Source organism: Metarhizium robertsii (genome assembly GCF_000187425.2).
Source record: "Metarhizium robertsii ARSEF 23 chromosome Unknown MAA_Scf_59, whole genome shotgun sequence".
Lineage (NCBI taxonomy): Eukaryota > Fungi > Ascomycota > Sordariomycetes > Hypocreales > Clavicipitaceae > Metarhizium > Metarhizium robertsii.
This window is the reverse complement of record NW_011942203.1, coordinates 1-12388: the sequence shown is the minus strand read 5'-3', so window position 1 is coordinate 12388 and position 12388 is coordinate 1. Positions and strand designations below refer to the sequence as shown.

Sequence of the window (12388 nt, the reverse complement as noted above, 5' to 3'; positions counted from 1 at the left end):
AATATCACCATGCCTAACGTTGCGGTTTCTGTTGACCACACGCGAGAGCGGAAAGCTAGGGAAGCGAGAGTGTTGGAAGCGCAAGGCTTCGATTCAGTGATAATTATCACGGGACTTGGGGTACTCGTAACTGGTTGATTGATGCATGTTGAATTCATCTAGCTATGGATAACGCACGCCTGAATTGGTGTTGAGGCCTCCTCACGTGAGGTCTGTTTCAGCCACTGTTTGAAGCCATTCGCAGGCCGCTCAAGACGGCGGTGGAAGCAACACCTCCCTCCGGTGAGAAAATCAAGTCGCTCATCGTTTTTGGGACCTTCTCAATTGGAGTTTCGTAACATCCCGACTGGTATCGTTTCTATTTGGGGAGAGTTTCTGTAGCTGAATAAGGGATATTTAAACTCCGAAAGAGGGCAAAAGTGCTTGGCGCAGATCCAAGAAATTTCTCCAACATTACTCGCTCATCACGGCTACCGCCATGTTCTAGTAACTCCGTCCGGAAGCGATTCCAAGAAGTCTTGCACTGGTAATCCTTTGCAAACACTTTCTCAAATATATTTTGAGCAAAGACACTAGCACTAATATGTGTTAGCGTCTTTCTGTAGTTAAGTTGCAGAAGGGACTCAGCACAGTCTGAGCAGGATAAGAAAAGAATTTACCAAATATAAGCGTAATAGCCTGCATCATACCCGGAAACCAAGTGACTAAATGTTGCATGGAGATAGCATGGTTCTGGTCTTCTTGTAAAATAGAACCTTTCGTAAAGATCAACAAATAATTTAACTTCATCTAGTTCTGCTAGGGCCTTATCGGTGGAAGGATTATGAACCGCAAGGTCGAATTTGGCATCGCAGCTGAATAAAGGGTCAGTGAAATGTAGAAAGCGATGTTGCCGAGAGGACTCACAGCTGGCTTAAGCATCTGTCAAGCCTAGAGTCTCGACGAGTTTCCATGAGACCCTCCAATAACTCATCGGGTATTTCTGCCGGCGGGATAGGAACATTTGGGTTCTCCTTGACCCATGCTTCCTCGTATTTGAGATCTAAAGCGGTGAAGTGGTAGCAAATGTCTTTCAAAACGTCTTTCATCCAGCACCAATTTTCTAACATTGTTGCAATTGCTTCTCCAAACTCAACGCAAACTTCATATCCGTGGAACTTAGCGTATCTTGTCTTGGCCAATAGATCATGCATACAGTGACCAAGTTCTACACGTAGCAACGGGTTAGACGATTTGACTTTACAATCTAATGACCCAAAATGAATTGCCTACCATGAAATAGCGTTACGACTTGGGAATGCTTTAACAGCATACATCCATTTAGAATGCGTGCTGAAAAATTGCACATTAATGTGGTAACCGGAAGAACTCTAGTCCCGTCGTTTTTGAGATAGCCCTGAAGTGGATTAGAATCTGACTGCGAAGCATACATAAGATCGAGAAGTAAAACTAAAAGTAGAGTCGGTAACCATACTGGCTGGAGGTTCACTGCCTGATTTCCTTTGTACTTGTGTGGACGCCCCAGCAGATCTGCGTAAAGATAACCAATAGGCATCCCCTTAGTTTCGGGTCGTTCGTCCCAAAGCCTCCAAACTTCAACGTCGGGACACCATATATGGCCATCCAATTGTTCTGCCGGCAACTTCTCAAATCGTAACTGCAAATAAGTGGCGAAAAGTTCAAGCAAAGTGTTGAATGTGTGATGAAATGGAAAATATTCCATGATCTTTTCTTGATTGACCGAAGCGTATTCTTCATTTAGAATACGATTATAATAGGCGACATCCCAAGATCCCATATTATTCGATTCAGTTATGTCGTTAGTGGCAGTGTTCCGGATTTTAGTTCTTTCTATGAGCTCAAAGCGTTTTTTCCCCTCGGCTATCATGACAACACTTAGTTCTTCGAGAAGACTGTCTACCCATTCTGTTGACACAGCCATTCGATAGGGCAAGCGAGAGGCTGCGTGGCTTTTGTATCCCCGAAGACGTGCATTCTTGTGTCGTAACAAAGCTATGCGCTTAAAAAGATGAATATTCTCAGGCAATCGCTGTCCCCAGGCGAGTTGGAAACGTTTTCTTGTCTCTGAGTTTCGTGCAAATCGTAAGACAGAGACATATAGGCCCCATCGTAATGGTATCCGTCGTCTGCCATCCAATCCGATCTGGTAGTCCTCAAGCTCGTATTGCGGAATACCTTCGAGTTCATCATCAGTGAAGAATACACCGCAAGAGTTGCCGTCGAATTCTCGAACATTTTGGTTGAATTGAGTACACAACGCTTCGATCTCTTGATTAGTGCTGTGCCATTCTTGAATGCCGTCATTATCAAGCGACCCGTGTCCACAATCGGTATATCTCATCAAGAAGCGATCTAGCAACCTCTGGGACTCGTGGTTCAGTTGTTCGTTCTTGCTTTTCACAGCCCAGAGCAAGTTGAAAAGGGTTGTGTTTTTATCAACTTCAGCATTGTAATCAAGCCAAATTTTTTCAGCCTCTTCCACAGCGTGTTGCATAGCTTTTTCCATAGCCGCAAAACGTAGCGCTGCAATAGTAGCTTTCTCGCCGGATTGCTTGTTTTCAAGTTCGGCTATTGGTGCCATAACGTTACTGAAACAGGCGGTCACGATGGTTACTTCTGACATGATAGTATCGATAACAATACGATGCTCTGCGACGTGTCGCTGAGCTATATTGGTAATATCGGCTAGATTAGGAAGTAGCGGAAGGTGTTGAGACATTTCTTTTGGTATTGTGAGGATGTTGGGATATAACGAAATTGAAAAGCAGTTCAGGAATGGCCAAATTTGTTTTAGGTATTTCTGTGCATTTGATTAGTCGTTGAGAAATTCCTGGTTGCTCTCAACTGCTGCTGGGGGAGTGACAGGAAATTGCCAACGCGGGGAAGCCTGTGGGACGGGAAACTAATAAACACAGTGTACAATTGCGGGGCTTAGATTCATGTTGGCTGTGCTTGTCCTGCACGAATCTTGATAGTACATATCTTGCATGTTGGTTTAGTTTGATACGCTCACCCCGAGACTCACTAGCGAGGTCCACAGCACTTTTGTTGAAAAGACAGGGGATGGGCTGCCATAATCAGACGGGGAGGCAACTGAACTGGTAAGTCGATGCAGGCGGGTAGCCTTCTTGTAACACCAACATTTTTATTACTGTCCAATACATTAGCTTTTAATGTTAAATTTCATAAGAACCAAGCTGCCCCTCTCTTTACTGCAACACTAGTCATGCCATTTTCCCTCTGCTGCTAAAATTTCTGTCACCAAAATTTTGCCTACTTGAGGTCTTGTCTAACAATGGAAAATCCTGCATCCAATAAAAACACTAGACAGGTACACAAGTCGTCACCACACCCAAACCGAGTAACCAAGTGTCTTTACGAGTATTTTGCTCAGGACTAAACTACCCCGCAGGTGCAGAACAGAGCACCTCTGAAAACTATGTGCTCAAGGACTACTATCTTACTGTCGTCGTTCCTTACTATGCTGTTGGCAGCCCTTGCTGGAAAGAGTAGCATCAATCCTCTTCTACAAGGACTCGACACGATGTGGAACGGTGCTGCTCAGACTTCGATAACGCAAGTTTTAGACTGCACCCACACCTATAGTATTGAGATTATGTCAGTTGACCCTCTAGTGCTTTACATCAACGACTTTTTAAAAATGTCAGAGATAGACTACTTGGTAGAAAAGTAGTAAGTATTTGATACTCAGACACAATTTATTACTATCACTCCGAAGAACTTCCGCTCACAAGTCTGGTTAATAGTATGCCCAGATTAGTTGAGTCGCTGGTATATAATGATGACCTCAAACCTATGGCCGATCGCAGTTATCGATCATCGCAGAGCGCCCATGTTCCTCCATCGGATCCCGTTTCTAAATGTCTTCATGACCGCATGAAGTCACTTTTGGGCAACATTCAACACATTGACGTCGAATCACTGCAGCTTGTCAGCTACTCAGCAGATGAACAGTTTCGTTACCATTTCGACTGGTTTCATATGATGGCCAATGAAACTGGTCTACCTCATAACCCGCATAGGCAATACAATCGCCTGGGTAGTATATTTGCTTACCTCGGAGATGATTGTACTGGTGGCGAGACTTACTTTCCGGACGTTATGGGCGTGTCCTCAATTGCCGACGAGGGGAAATTCTCGAGAACCGATGATCCATCCGGGAAAGGATTGCTCGTCAAACCTAAAAAGGGCAATGCCCTCTTCTGGAACAACATGCAGTCCAATGGAACAGGGGACCGCCGTCTTTTACATGCTGGCTTACCTGTTCATTCTGGAGTGAAGATAGGGCTAAACATGTTCAGCTTTTACTATCCTGATACTCCAATAATAGGTGGTGACATTGCGGCTATGGAAAAAACATCGGATGAGAGCCATTGATATACTTAAGCAGCGTGACATCAACGAAGCTTGGTGGCTTGCTTCGCAAGAATCGTCTACAATCTAGGTTACAATTTGGCTCTATCCCTTTGCATCGAAGAAATAAAATAAAATCTTAACTCTCATTATACATGCCTGTTTGCTCTCCGTTGTCATTATTCGTGAATAGAGGACTCCCCCAAACCAAGCAAACTACGCTAGGGGAAATTCCTCCTAGGCCTAGTAGTGGAGGCGTCCAATTATGAAGGAGTCACTGAGGCTTAGATGACGGATCCTTTCCATGTTCGACAATTATATTAAGAACTTCTTGAATTAATGAATAGCTTCTTCCGTCGCAACAGGGCCTGTACAAAATCAGATCATTAATTAAGTACACAATCCTTTCTGTAGTAGGTGAAATAGCCAGCGGTTTCAAGAAGTTGCCAATAGATTTCAAGTCAGTTATATTCTAATAACCATAACAGAACATTCCGAAGTTTGTGTGCATCACGTCTCTGACCTTCACATCTGGGCCTAATCCCTCCATATGCAACACGTCTTCTAAAGAGGCAGATTGAAACGTAGACGAGTTTCCAAGGCCATTGTACTCCCAAATTCTCTCCTGCGTCTTTTGTTGCCACGTCCACCATAGACGATCGAGGTTTGCATGATGAAGGAAGAAAACTGGATCTAACATAAAAATAAGTCGGATTTCTCATCGGGGTACACTTGTCTACTCACCATTTGGTGCTTCTAGGAAGAAAAAGTCTCCACAGATATTGTTAGGAATAGCATCGTGAGGCCCTAGTTCGATTGCGTTCGTGAAATTCCAGAACGTCAGCTGATCAAGGACCTCTTGGATAGCGGCTGGTGCAAAAGCGTCACCGGGGAAAGGCTTCTTATAGTACCGACCAAAACCGCGAGATAGACAGTGTAGTTTAGGAATGAAATCATAAAATAACACCTCGTAGTCTGCAAATGGGCCGTCTTTCACGCAAGATCCCCAGCCTACAGAAGCAGGACCCTCGGGGTCGCCGTCACCTCCAAATCCTGTAACTGGGTCCCATATTGCAGATTTTGTGGGATCTTCCCAATCAAGTCCCCAGTCCCAGTATCTATGCGAGATTGCAGTTAGCTAATCGAGCACGTGTGGGTTAAAAAGTCGAACTCACGGTAGAATGTCTTTACACTGACATAGATCTTGTAGAGATTTCTCGTAAAGATAGATCAGATATCGATGATATGGAAGAAACATAGCTGTGTTATGGACTGTAAATGGTCAGATTCCGTAAAGTTTAAAAAATAAGTATACGTTCACTTGCTTGATGTCGCTACGTGGCGATGCACCCAAGGAAAATCGTCCGAGCGGCGGCCTATTCCTGTTATTTGGGAAGGAAAAGTTTGAAGACACTTCACAGCTTGAATGTAATGTGCTTTTTCGGTATCATTTAGTTGCCTCCATTCACGGCGGGTTCTTTGAGATAGGCAGACAGGGACTGATGCCTGCCCAAACACCAAGATGACAATCAATAGTGCTGCAGTAAGAATGCTGGCGCCAAGTGAGATAAAGACTGTTCTATATCCTACATAACGGCTTGAGGTCGACTGCTTCACGACGTCAAGCTCAGCATCATTTGAAACGGCGAGACCAACTTTGTCTTCTTCGTCACTCGACTCTCCAGGTCGCGGCGACCTTAGCAAATTATACTTGTGCGGCGCCATTTTGAAATGTAATGAGTAGGAGACGTTACTGAAATAGTGACTGCTGTTTATTAATGAATTTTTTCTTGAATTTGTGACAAAAGGTATTTAATGAATAATAGATAACAAAGCATAAGATTCGAGAAGGTTAGTAGCCAAGAAGGGGAAGACGAAGCAGAAGGGTATGATGGGTGGGTTTGAGGGCTGAGAATGAGGCACCGTGTCGATGTTCTTCTCACCAACAGTTATCCCAATCCAAGGCCATGCATAAAATTGAGACTATGCAGGTAGGTGTAGGTGGGTAAAGCAAAGGTTCCCACCCTCGGAGACTGCTAATAAGGGAAGAACCGAGTTTTGTAATGCAAGAAGATTGAAACTAACAAGGTTGCGTGTATGAATGACTTGGGAGGGTGCGGATAGAAACAGCATTGTCTCATCGCGGGACTCCCGGGTTTCGGGAGTTGCCAATTGCGGAAGATAAATGGGGTCTCCGATGCAGATCAGTGTCTGGCTCTCGGATCAAGTGATGGAGGTATGTAATGGAAGTTTGCAATTTGGCCACGAGGCCGTACCGTTTGCTCCAACCAACAGTCAAACTTTCTCACGAATCGGGATTAGTACAAAGTTCATCCGCGGGATTTCATTACACATCTTTTTTTGGTCCTACTTCCGGGGTTAGAAGGAGGTAACTGAGAATGTAATGGTATGAAACGGCACAGACTAACATCGCTAGATGGCCGAGTTGCCGCCGGGAATAGCTTATATAGACATACGATTCCCTCAATTGTTCGGTCAATCAACATCTCCATCCGTTATCTTCTAAGAGAACTATAAAGCAACTCAAGTTTGACTTAGACACCCGACACAATGTATTTTATCAAATCTTTTATTGCCGCCATTCTGCTTGGAGTTAGTCTTGTTCAAGCTACCCCAGGAATTGTCAAGCTCTCTGACTTAGAGGCGAGGGACCCAAATCTCGACTTCCGTGGACGTGAGTAACTCAAACTTTGGAAGTATGACCGAACACTGATTTTTTATAGCTCCCAACTCACCGAACTACGGGGGGGATCCTAAAGCTCATGAGGCGGACGAATAGAAGAAACTTGACCATGCCTCACTTAGCAATGACTTGAAATGGGGCATTAGAGGGAATGTGAGGCCTTAGCTGAGCGGCATATCTGTCATTGAACGGCTAGTAGCTGCGTGAGGAGTGAGAGGGGAAACAATACAAGAGAGGGGTAGGGATTGGGAAACGGAGACGAGTAAAATGAAAAAAAAAAAAAAAAAAAACATGGCAATTAAAAATAGAAAATCTTATTGTGTGGATAGCGGGCTAGCTTTAACTTCCAGATTTCGTTAGAAATAACAATAACGAATTCTCCCGCAGCGGGTTATCTGCTCAAATTGCCGTTCTTATTGCAACACATTTGTTCGCCGTTGTAAGCCATAGCAGTCACTTAAATGTGGACTAAGCAAATTTTTGACGCAATAAAACTACATAGTTTAGCTTCTGACTGAAGACTGAGTCAGCTTAAAATGAACGAGGAGACATTACTTTTATCGCAGCGAAAAGGGAGTTTTTTTGCACGGCATTTATAGAGAATATAACGCTAGAATGTTGCACAATTCGTCGAGGCCGGAAATCTGGAAGGAATAATCTAATTTACGAGTTTGGTGTCGTAACAACAACAGTGAAAAAGATTTAATTACCCCTTTCCGTATGTTAGACGCCAATGAGGAAATATAGTCCATGTATGATTTCTATAGTTGTTTGGTAGAAAATACCATATAACTCGATAATATCCTTTTCCTTTGAGTCTTGATCACCTTGGAAAAGTCCTTTGTTGCTGGTCCTTCCTTTAAGCTTGATATAGGTCGCTGTAAATGTTGCAAAGGCTACAGCGGTAGGTAAATACACGACTACAATGTCTGAATAGCTCAGAAATATTACGCTTTTATAGAGGGACTTTTGAGTTGAAGGCTATACTGCGCTAAGTAATCATGCAAACTTAGTCCAAGCTCATGGTTGAGTGAAAATATTTATTGTTTCTGTTACTCGACTGAGAGAAACCGTATGACCTCGTGTCTTTGGATGGTTCTATTCAACGAGAGGTGGTCTCCAAGCATGGTCCCAGAGCCAGATATTCAGTCCAACCTTTTCACCAGACTTGACTGGCAAAGAAGCATGTCGAACTCCTCTATGAAAGCTTCCGTTAGAATGCATATTCTCCCAGAATACCGCTGAGCCTGCAATTGGCTTAAATGTTAACCCTGGATACTCATCGTCCTCACACTCTATGATACTACACCATCGACTGTCAACTGGGCGACGAAGCCTTGGAAAGTTGGTACCGCCACCGGTGCACGAGTCAACAAGATAAATCATGAAAGTTGCAACACGATTCCCTTCTGTGACGTAACCATCCCAATCGTAATGAACCGAGTAGTATCCATTTACGCTATAGCGTTGAACCTTGAGAGGTTGAATTGCAACAGTTTTGTTGCCGTGCCAACCTCGGAATTGACGCGCTCGCCTTCTAATTTGGCGGGTTACCTCATCCTGCTCAAGAATGGCGGATTCTGAAACACGGATATCAGAATCAACATGAGCATTTTTTCCGTGATACACTTTCGAAGTCTCAAAATGCCCCTCGCTTAGAATGGATTGTGTCAGTTCAGAACGAAGCACCCTATCATACATATTTAATGGGATGTTACCTCGCCGCTAAAACATGACTTATTTCCTCACGGCTCAAAAAGTTGTGTACGTAAAGAACAAGTGGATCTTGCGATATGACCTGAACCTCATACTGGTGGACCGAGTGCAGAGCGGAAGGTGTCGCTATGTTAGGTGATATATGGCCCTGGTACAAATCAACTTTTTTGAAATGAGCGGAGAGTACATGTTGAATATATGAGAGAATGGATCCATTAGTGAGAGCCAATAAGCATGGCAGCACAAAAAGCAAAATATTGCGCCCATTGAGGTATGAGAGGCCCAGCATTCCGGCGCTGAAGTCGGCAATCGAGTCAAGTAATGAAATGGTGCCGGCTGCTGTCTCACTGAATAGTTATGAAGCAACGTAGATCGAAAGTTACCTTGGAAAGGCAATAATTTTAAAGCAACGATTTTCTATATATGTATATATTAGCCGTGACAGGGACAAACCTCTAATAGCGAAGAGTACGTTAGCGGGATCCAGTGCTTGGATAGTGCATAAAGACTAATTGCTCACTTGGACAACTTTTTTTGTTAGGGAGTGTCCAGATGTGACAAGTGTGCCTAGCGTTCCAGATCGAGTTTCTGTAATTCATCCTTTAGCTTTCTCTCCAAGGGGGACATTTCCAACAAGCAACTGCAACTTGCTTCAACTCCAACACAGTACTTTTTGCTGTCAAGAAGCCCTACCGGTAGCCAACACACTTATTGGTTCAGAGTTGCGATGCAGATGGATCAGTTCAATGCACGGCACTTTTACTATTAAGAAGTCCTAACTAATATACTTATTAGTTTAGAGTTATAATACAGTTAGATTAGTTTAATATACGGTACTTTTATTGTTAAGAAGTCCTAACTAATATACTTATTAGTTTAGAGTTATAATACAGTTAGATTAGTTTAATACACAGTACTTTTACTGTTAAGAAGTCCTAACTAGCACACTTGTTAGTTCAGAGTTATAATATAGTTAGATTAGTTTAATATACGGTACTTTTACTATTAAGAAGTCCTAACTAACACACTTGTTAGTTCAGAGTTGCGATGCAGTTAGATCAGTTCAATGCACGGCACTTGGCTTGGAGGTGCATAATATTTGGAAGAGCTTTATGGATGGCAAGAAGAATGCTCACTTAGCCTCACCAAAGTTAGGTTATCCACTAATTGAGCCTGAACACATAAGGCCTCCGCATTCGATTCGCGAGTAAGAACATACAATGTTACAAGAGAAGCTACTTTTGCACCTGACGAAGCTATTTCCAGATAGACCAAAGTCAATCTTTACATACACGCCCCCTTTACTTGCTGCTGCGGTAAGATTTAAGCCATTTTCTCCACTGCCTCACTACTTAGTATTTCGCACTCTCACAAGCAAAATAAACACACACTGTACACACGGTATCGATGAAAGTTGCATACATTCTGCTTGGCGCGCGTGATCAAAAGTCGAATTAGCGACGATAAGTCTAAGGTGAACTCAAGTTTTGTCAGAGCATAAGGTGGCGGTACTTTTTTTTGTCCACATTTGCTAGTATTGCACAGCACGAAAACTTTTATCACCAGCTTGGTTTGAAAACAGCTCCGTACACGAGGTCAGAAATCAGTCAACATGCACGTTGATCGAGCTACACGCTCGAAAGCCACCGCTCACCTAGATGGCATTCGCGGATTCGCGTCCCTATTGGTTTATTGGCATCATCACGAGCTCTGGTTTCACAATTCATTGAGAAAGGCTCTAGAGGCAGCTTTTGGTTTCAACAACGAGTATTATTTTGTCACATTGCCTGGTATTCGGAGTTTTTTCACTGGCGGCCACTTTGCCGTGGCCATGTTTTTCGTTGTCTCTGGATATACTATTTCTATCAAGTGTATTAAGCTCATACATACCGCAACCTTCGTTGAACTAGGCGACACAGTGTCTTCAGCATTTTTCAGGAGATGGCCAAGACTCTTCCTTCTATTTATTGGCACAACAATCATTTATATCACAGGTTGCCACATAATAGGCATTCCAGTTCCTCGTGTGTTATCGAGCGATAGCTTACGTTTGGATCTTTCATCATGGAGTAACGAGTTCTGGACTTACAGTTTTGTGTTTGCGGAAAACACTGATAGATGGTTCAGCTTCCAAGATCATCTATGGACTATCCCCTTGGAGCTAAAAGGATCTTACTTTGTCTATACAACACTTCTAGTGCTCTCAAAATGCTCCGCATCTCGTCGGTTATACATTGAGATGTTGCTTCTACTCTATTTACTATATCTGGTAGATGGATGGTATTTTGCAAAGTTCATAGCAGGAACCATGCTTGCAGAGCTAGATCTTCTGAATTCAGTCGACGACTTAGCACCATTTTGGGCAGGCATACAATGGACTCGCCGTTGTTTTTGCCACCCGCTGCTTGTGCTAAGTATCTATCTAGCTGGAGTGCCTCATTTCGACAACCTTAGCGCGCACAATGGCTGGTATCACTTGTCATTATTGAAGCCAGACAGTATGTCAGATGGGAAATGGTTCTATCTGTTCTGCTCTGCATTGCTCTTTGTAAGCTCCGTGCGATTCATCTCAACGTTGCGACAGGTCTTCGAATCACGCATCATGCAGTACCTTGAAAAACTTTCATTTGCCCTGTATTTAGTCCATGGACCGATTTTATGGATAATAGGAGATAGATTGTATGGCTTGGTAGAGTTTTTGACACATTCCGAGCTAGTGCCAGAGTCCAAAATGGCTTATCAACGTAATAGCTTGCACAAGATACTGGATGCTGGCCCAGTTGGTCTGAAAGTTGGGTTCTTAATGGCCCAACTACTCCTCTTACCTCTGACCCTGACAGTGGCAGAATTGACAAGGAAATTCATTGACCAGCCAAGTGTAGCAGTATCCCAGTTCATCTACCAGAGAATTATAGATAGCTAAATCACACACCATAACTTCGCCCTCTAGTTTGCCTGATTACCAGTGATCGGAATGGTCCGGTATGGTATGGGAGGTCAAACCATACCATACGGCGGCCAATACAGAGGCGCCCCCGTACATGGGCGCCGGCAGCGTCTCATCTCATCTCATCTCATTTTATTTCGCCCGGAGGGAACATCCCTAGAGGGCCTAGACGCTAAGCTGTTTACAGTTCCCACACTTCAGACTTGGCCACCTAACAAGCCCTACGTTAACTTACGAGGGACCTGCGGCCCCCCGTACCCCCCGCAGTTAGGATGCCAGCGCAAGCTTATCAATCTATCTTTGCACCTTTATTTTCATATTTTACTACGTTTGGCCTGATACATAAATCTATTAATTTATAAGTACTAGAGTGTACGCAGATCCTAATCCCTTGCCTTATCCTTTATATTTAAGCTTACTTTAATTATAAATTTACTTAAATTAAAAGTATAACGGCTAAGATTCCTAAGGGATAAACTAGTTATAATTTATATTAGTAGAATAACTAGGGCAATTAATCTAAGTAGTTAGGTATTATATTAGTAATAAATTATAAATTATAATTAAGTAATTAAAGTTAAAAAGTTATAAGTAAAGCTTAAATTAATATAATAATTATATTAAAA

The 12388-nt window shown here is 43.1% G+C and overlaps 4 protein-coding genes across 4 annotated transcripts; 1 reads left to right on the top strand and 3 right to left on the bottom strand.

The window, feature by feature from the left end:
• Positions 1-217: 217 nt before the first annotated feature.
• On the bottom strand, positions 218-2740 carry MAA_10532 (peptidase family M3; the record flags this gene model as incomplete). The annotated part of the gene is made up of 5 exons (XM_007828530.1): positions 218-358; positions 458-578; positions 690-854; positions 907-1268; positions 1475-2740. The coding sequence occupies 5 exons, from the start codon at positions 2738-2740 to the stop codon at positions 218-220; spliced, it is 2055 nt and encodes a 684-aa protein (XP_007826721.1).
• A 720-nt stretch (positions 2741-3460) lies between these two features.
• MAA_10531 (Oxoglutarate/iron-dependent oxygenase) lies at positions 3461-4419 on the top strand (the record flags this gene model as incomplete). The annotated part of the gene is made up of 2 exons (XM_007828529.1): positions 3461-3714; positions 3852-4419. The coding sequence occupies 2 exons, from the start codon at positions 3461-3463 to the stop codon at positions 4417-4419; spliced, it is 822 nt and encodes a 273-aa protein (XP_007826720.1).
• A 448-nt stretch (positions 4420-4867) lies between these two features.
• Positions 4868-6120, bottom strand: MAA_10530 (Tyrosinase; the record flags this gene model as incomplete). Its single annotated transcript, XM_007828528.1, has 4 exons — positions 4868-5088; positions 5140-5513; positions 5571-5587; positions 5986-6120. 4 exons carry the CDS (start codon positions 6118-6120, stop codon positions 4868-4870), a joined length of 747 nt encoding a protein of 248 aa, XP_007826719.1.
• Positions 6121-8197: 2077 nt separating this feature from the next.
• MAA_11832 (uncharacterized protein) lies at positions 8198-8800 on the bottom strand (the record flags this gene model as incomplete). The annotated part of the gene is made up of 1 exon (XM_011413283.1): positions 8198-8800. The coding sequence occupies one exon, from the start codon at positions 8798-8800 to the stop codon at positions 8198-8200; it is 603 nt and encodes a 200-aa protein (XP_011411585.1).
• Positions 8801-12388: the final 3588 nt, after the last annotated feature.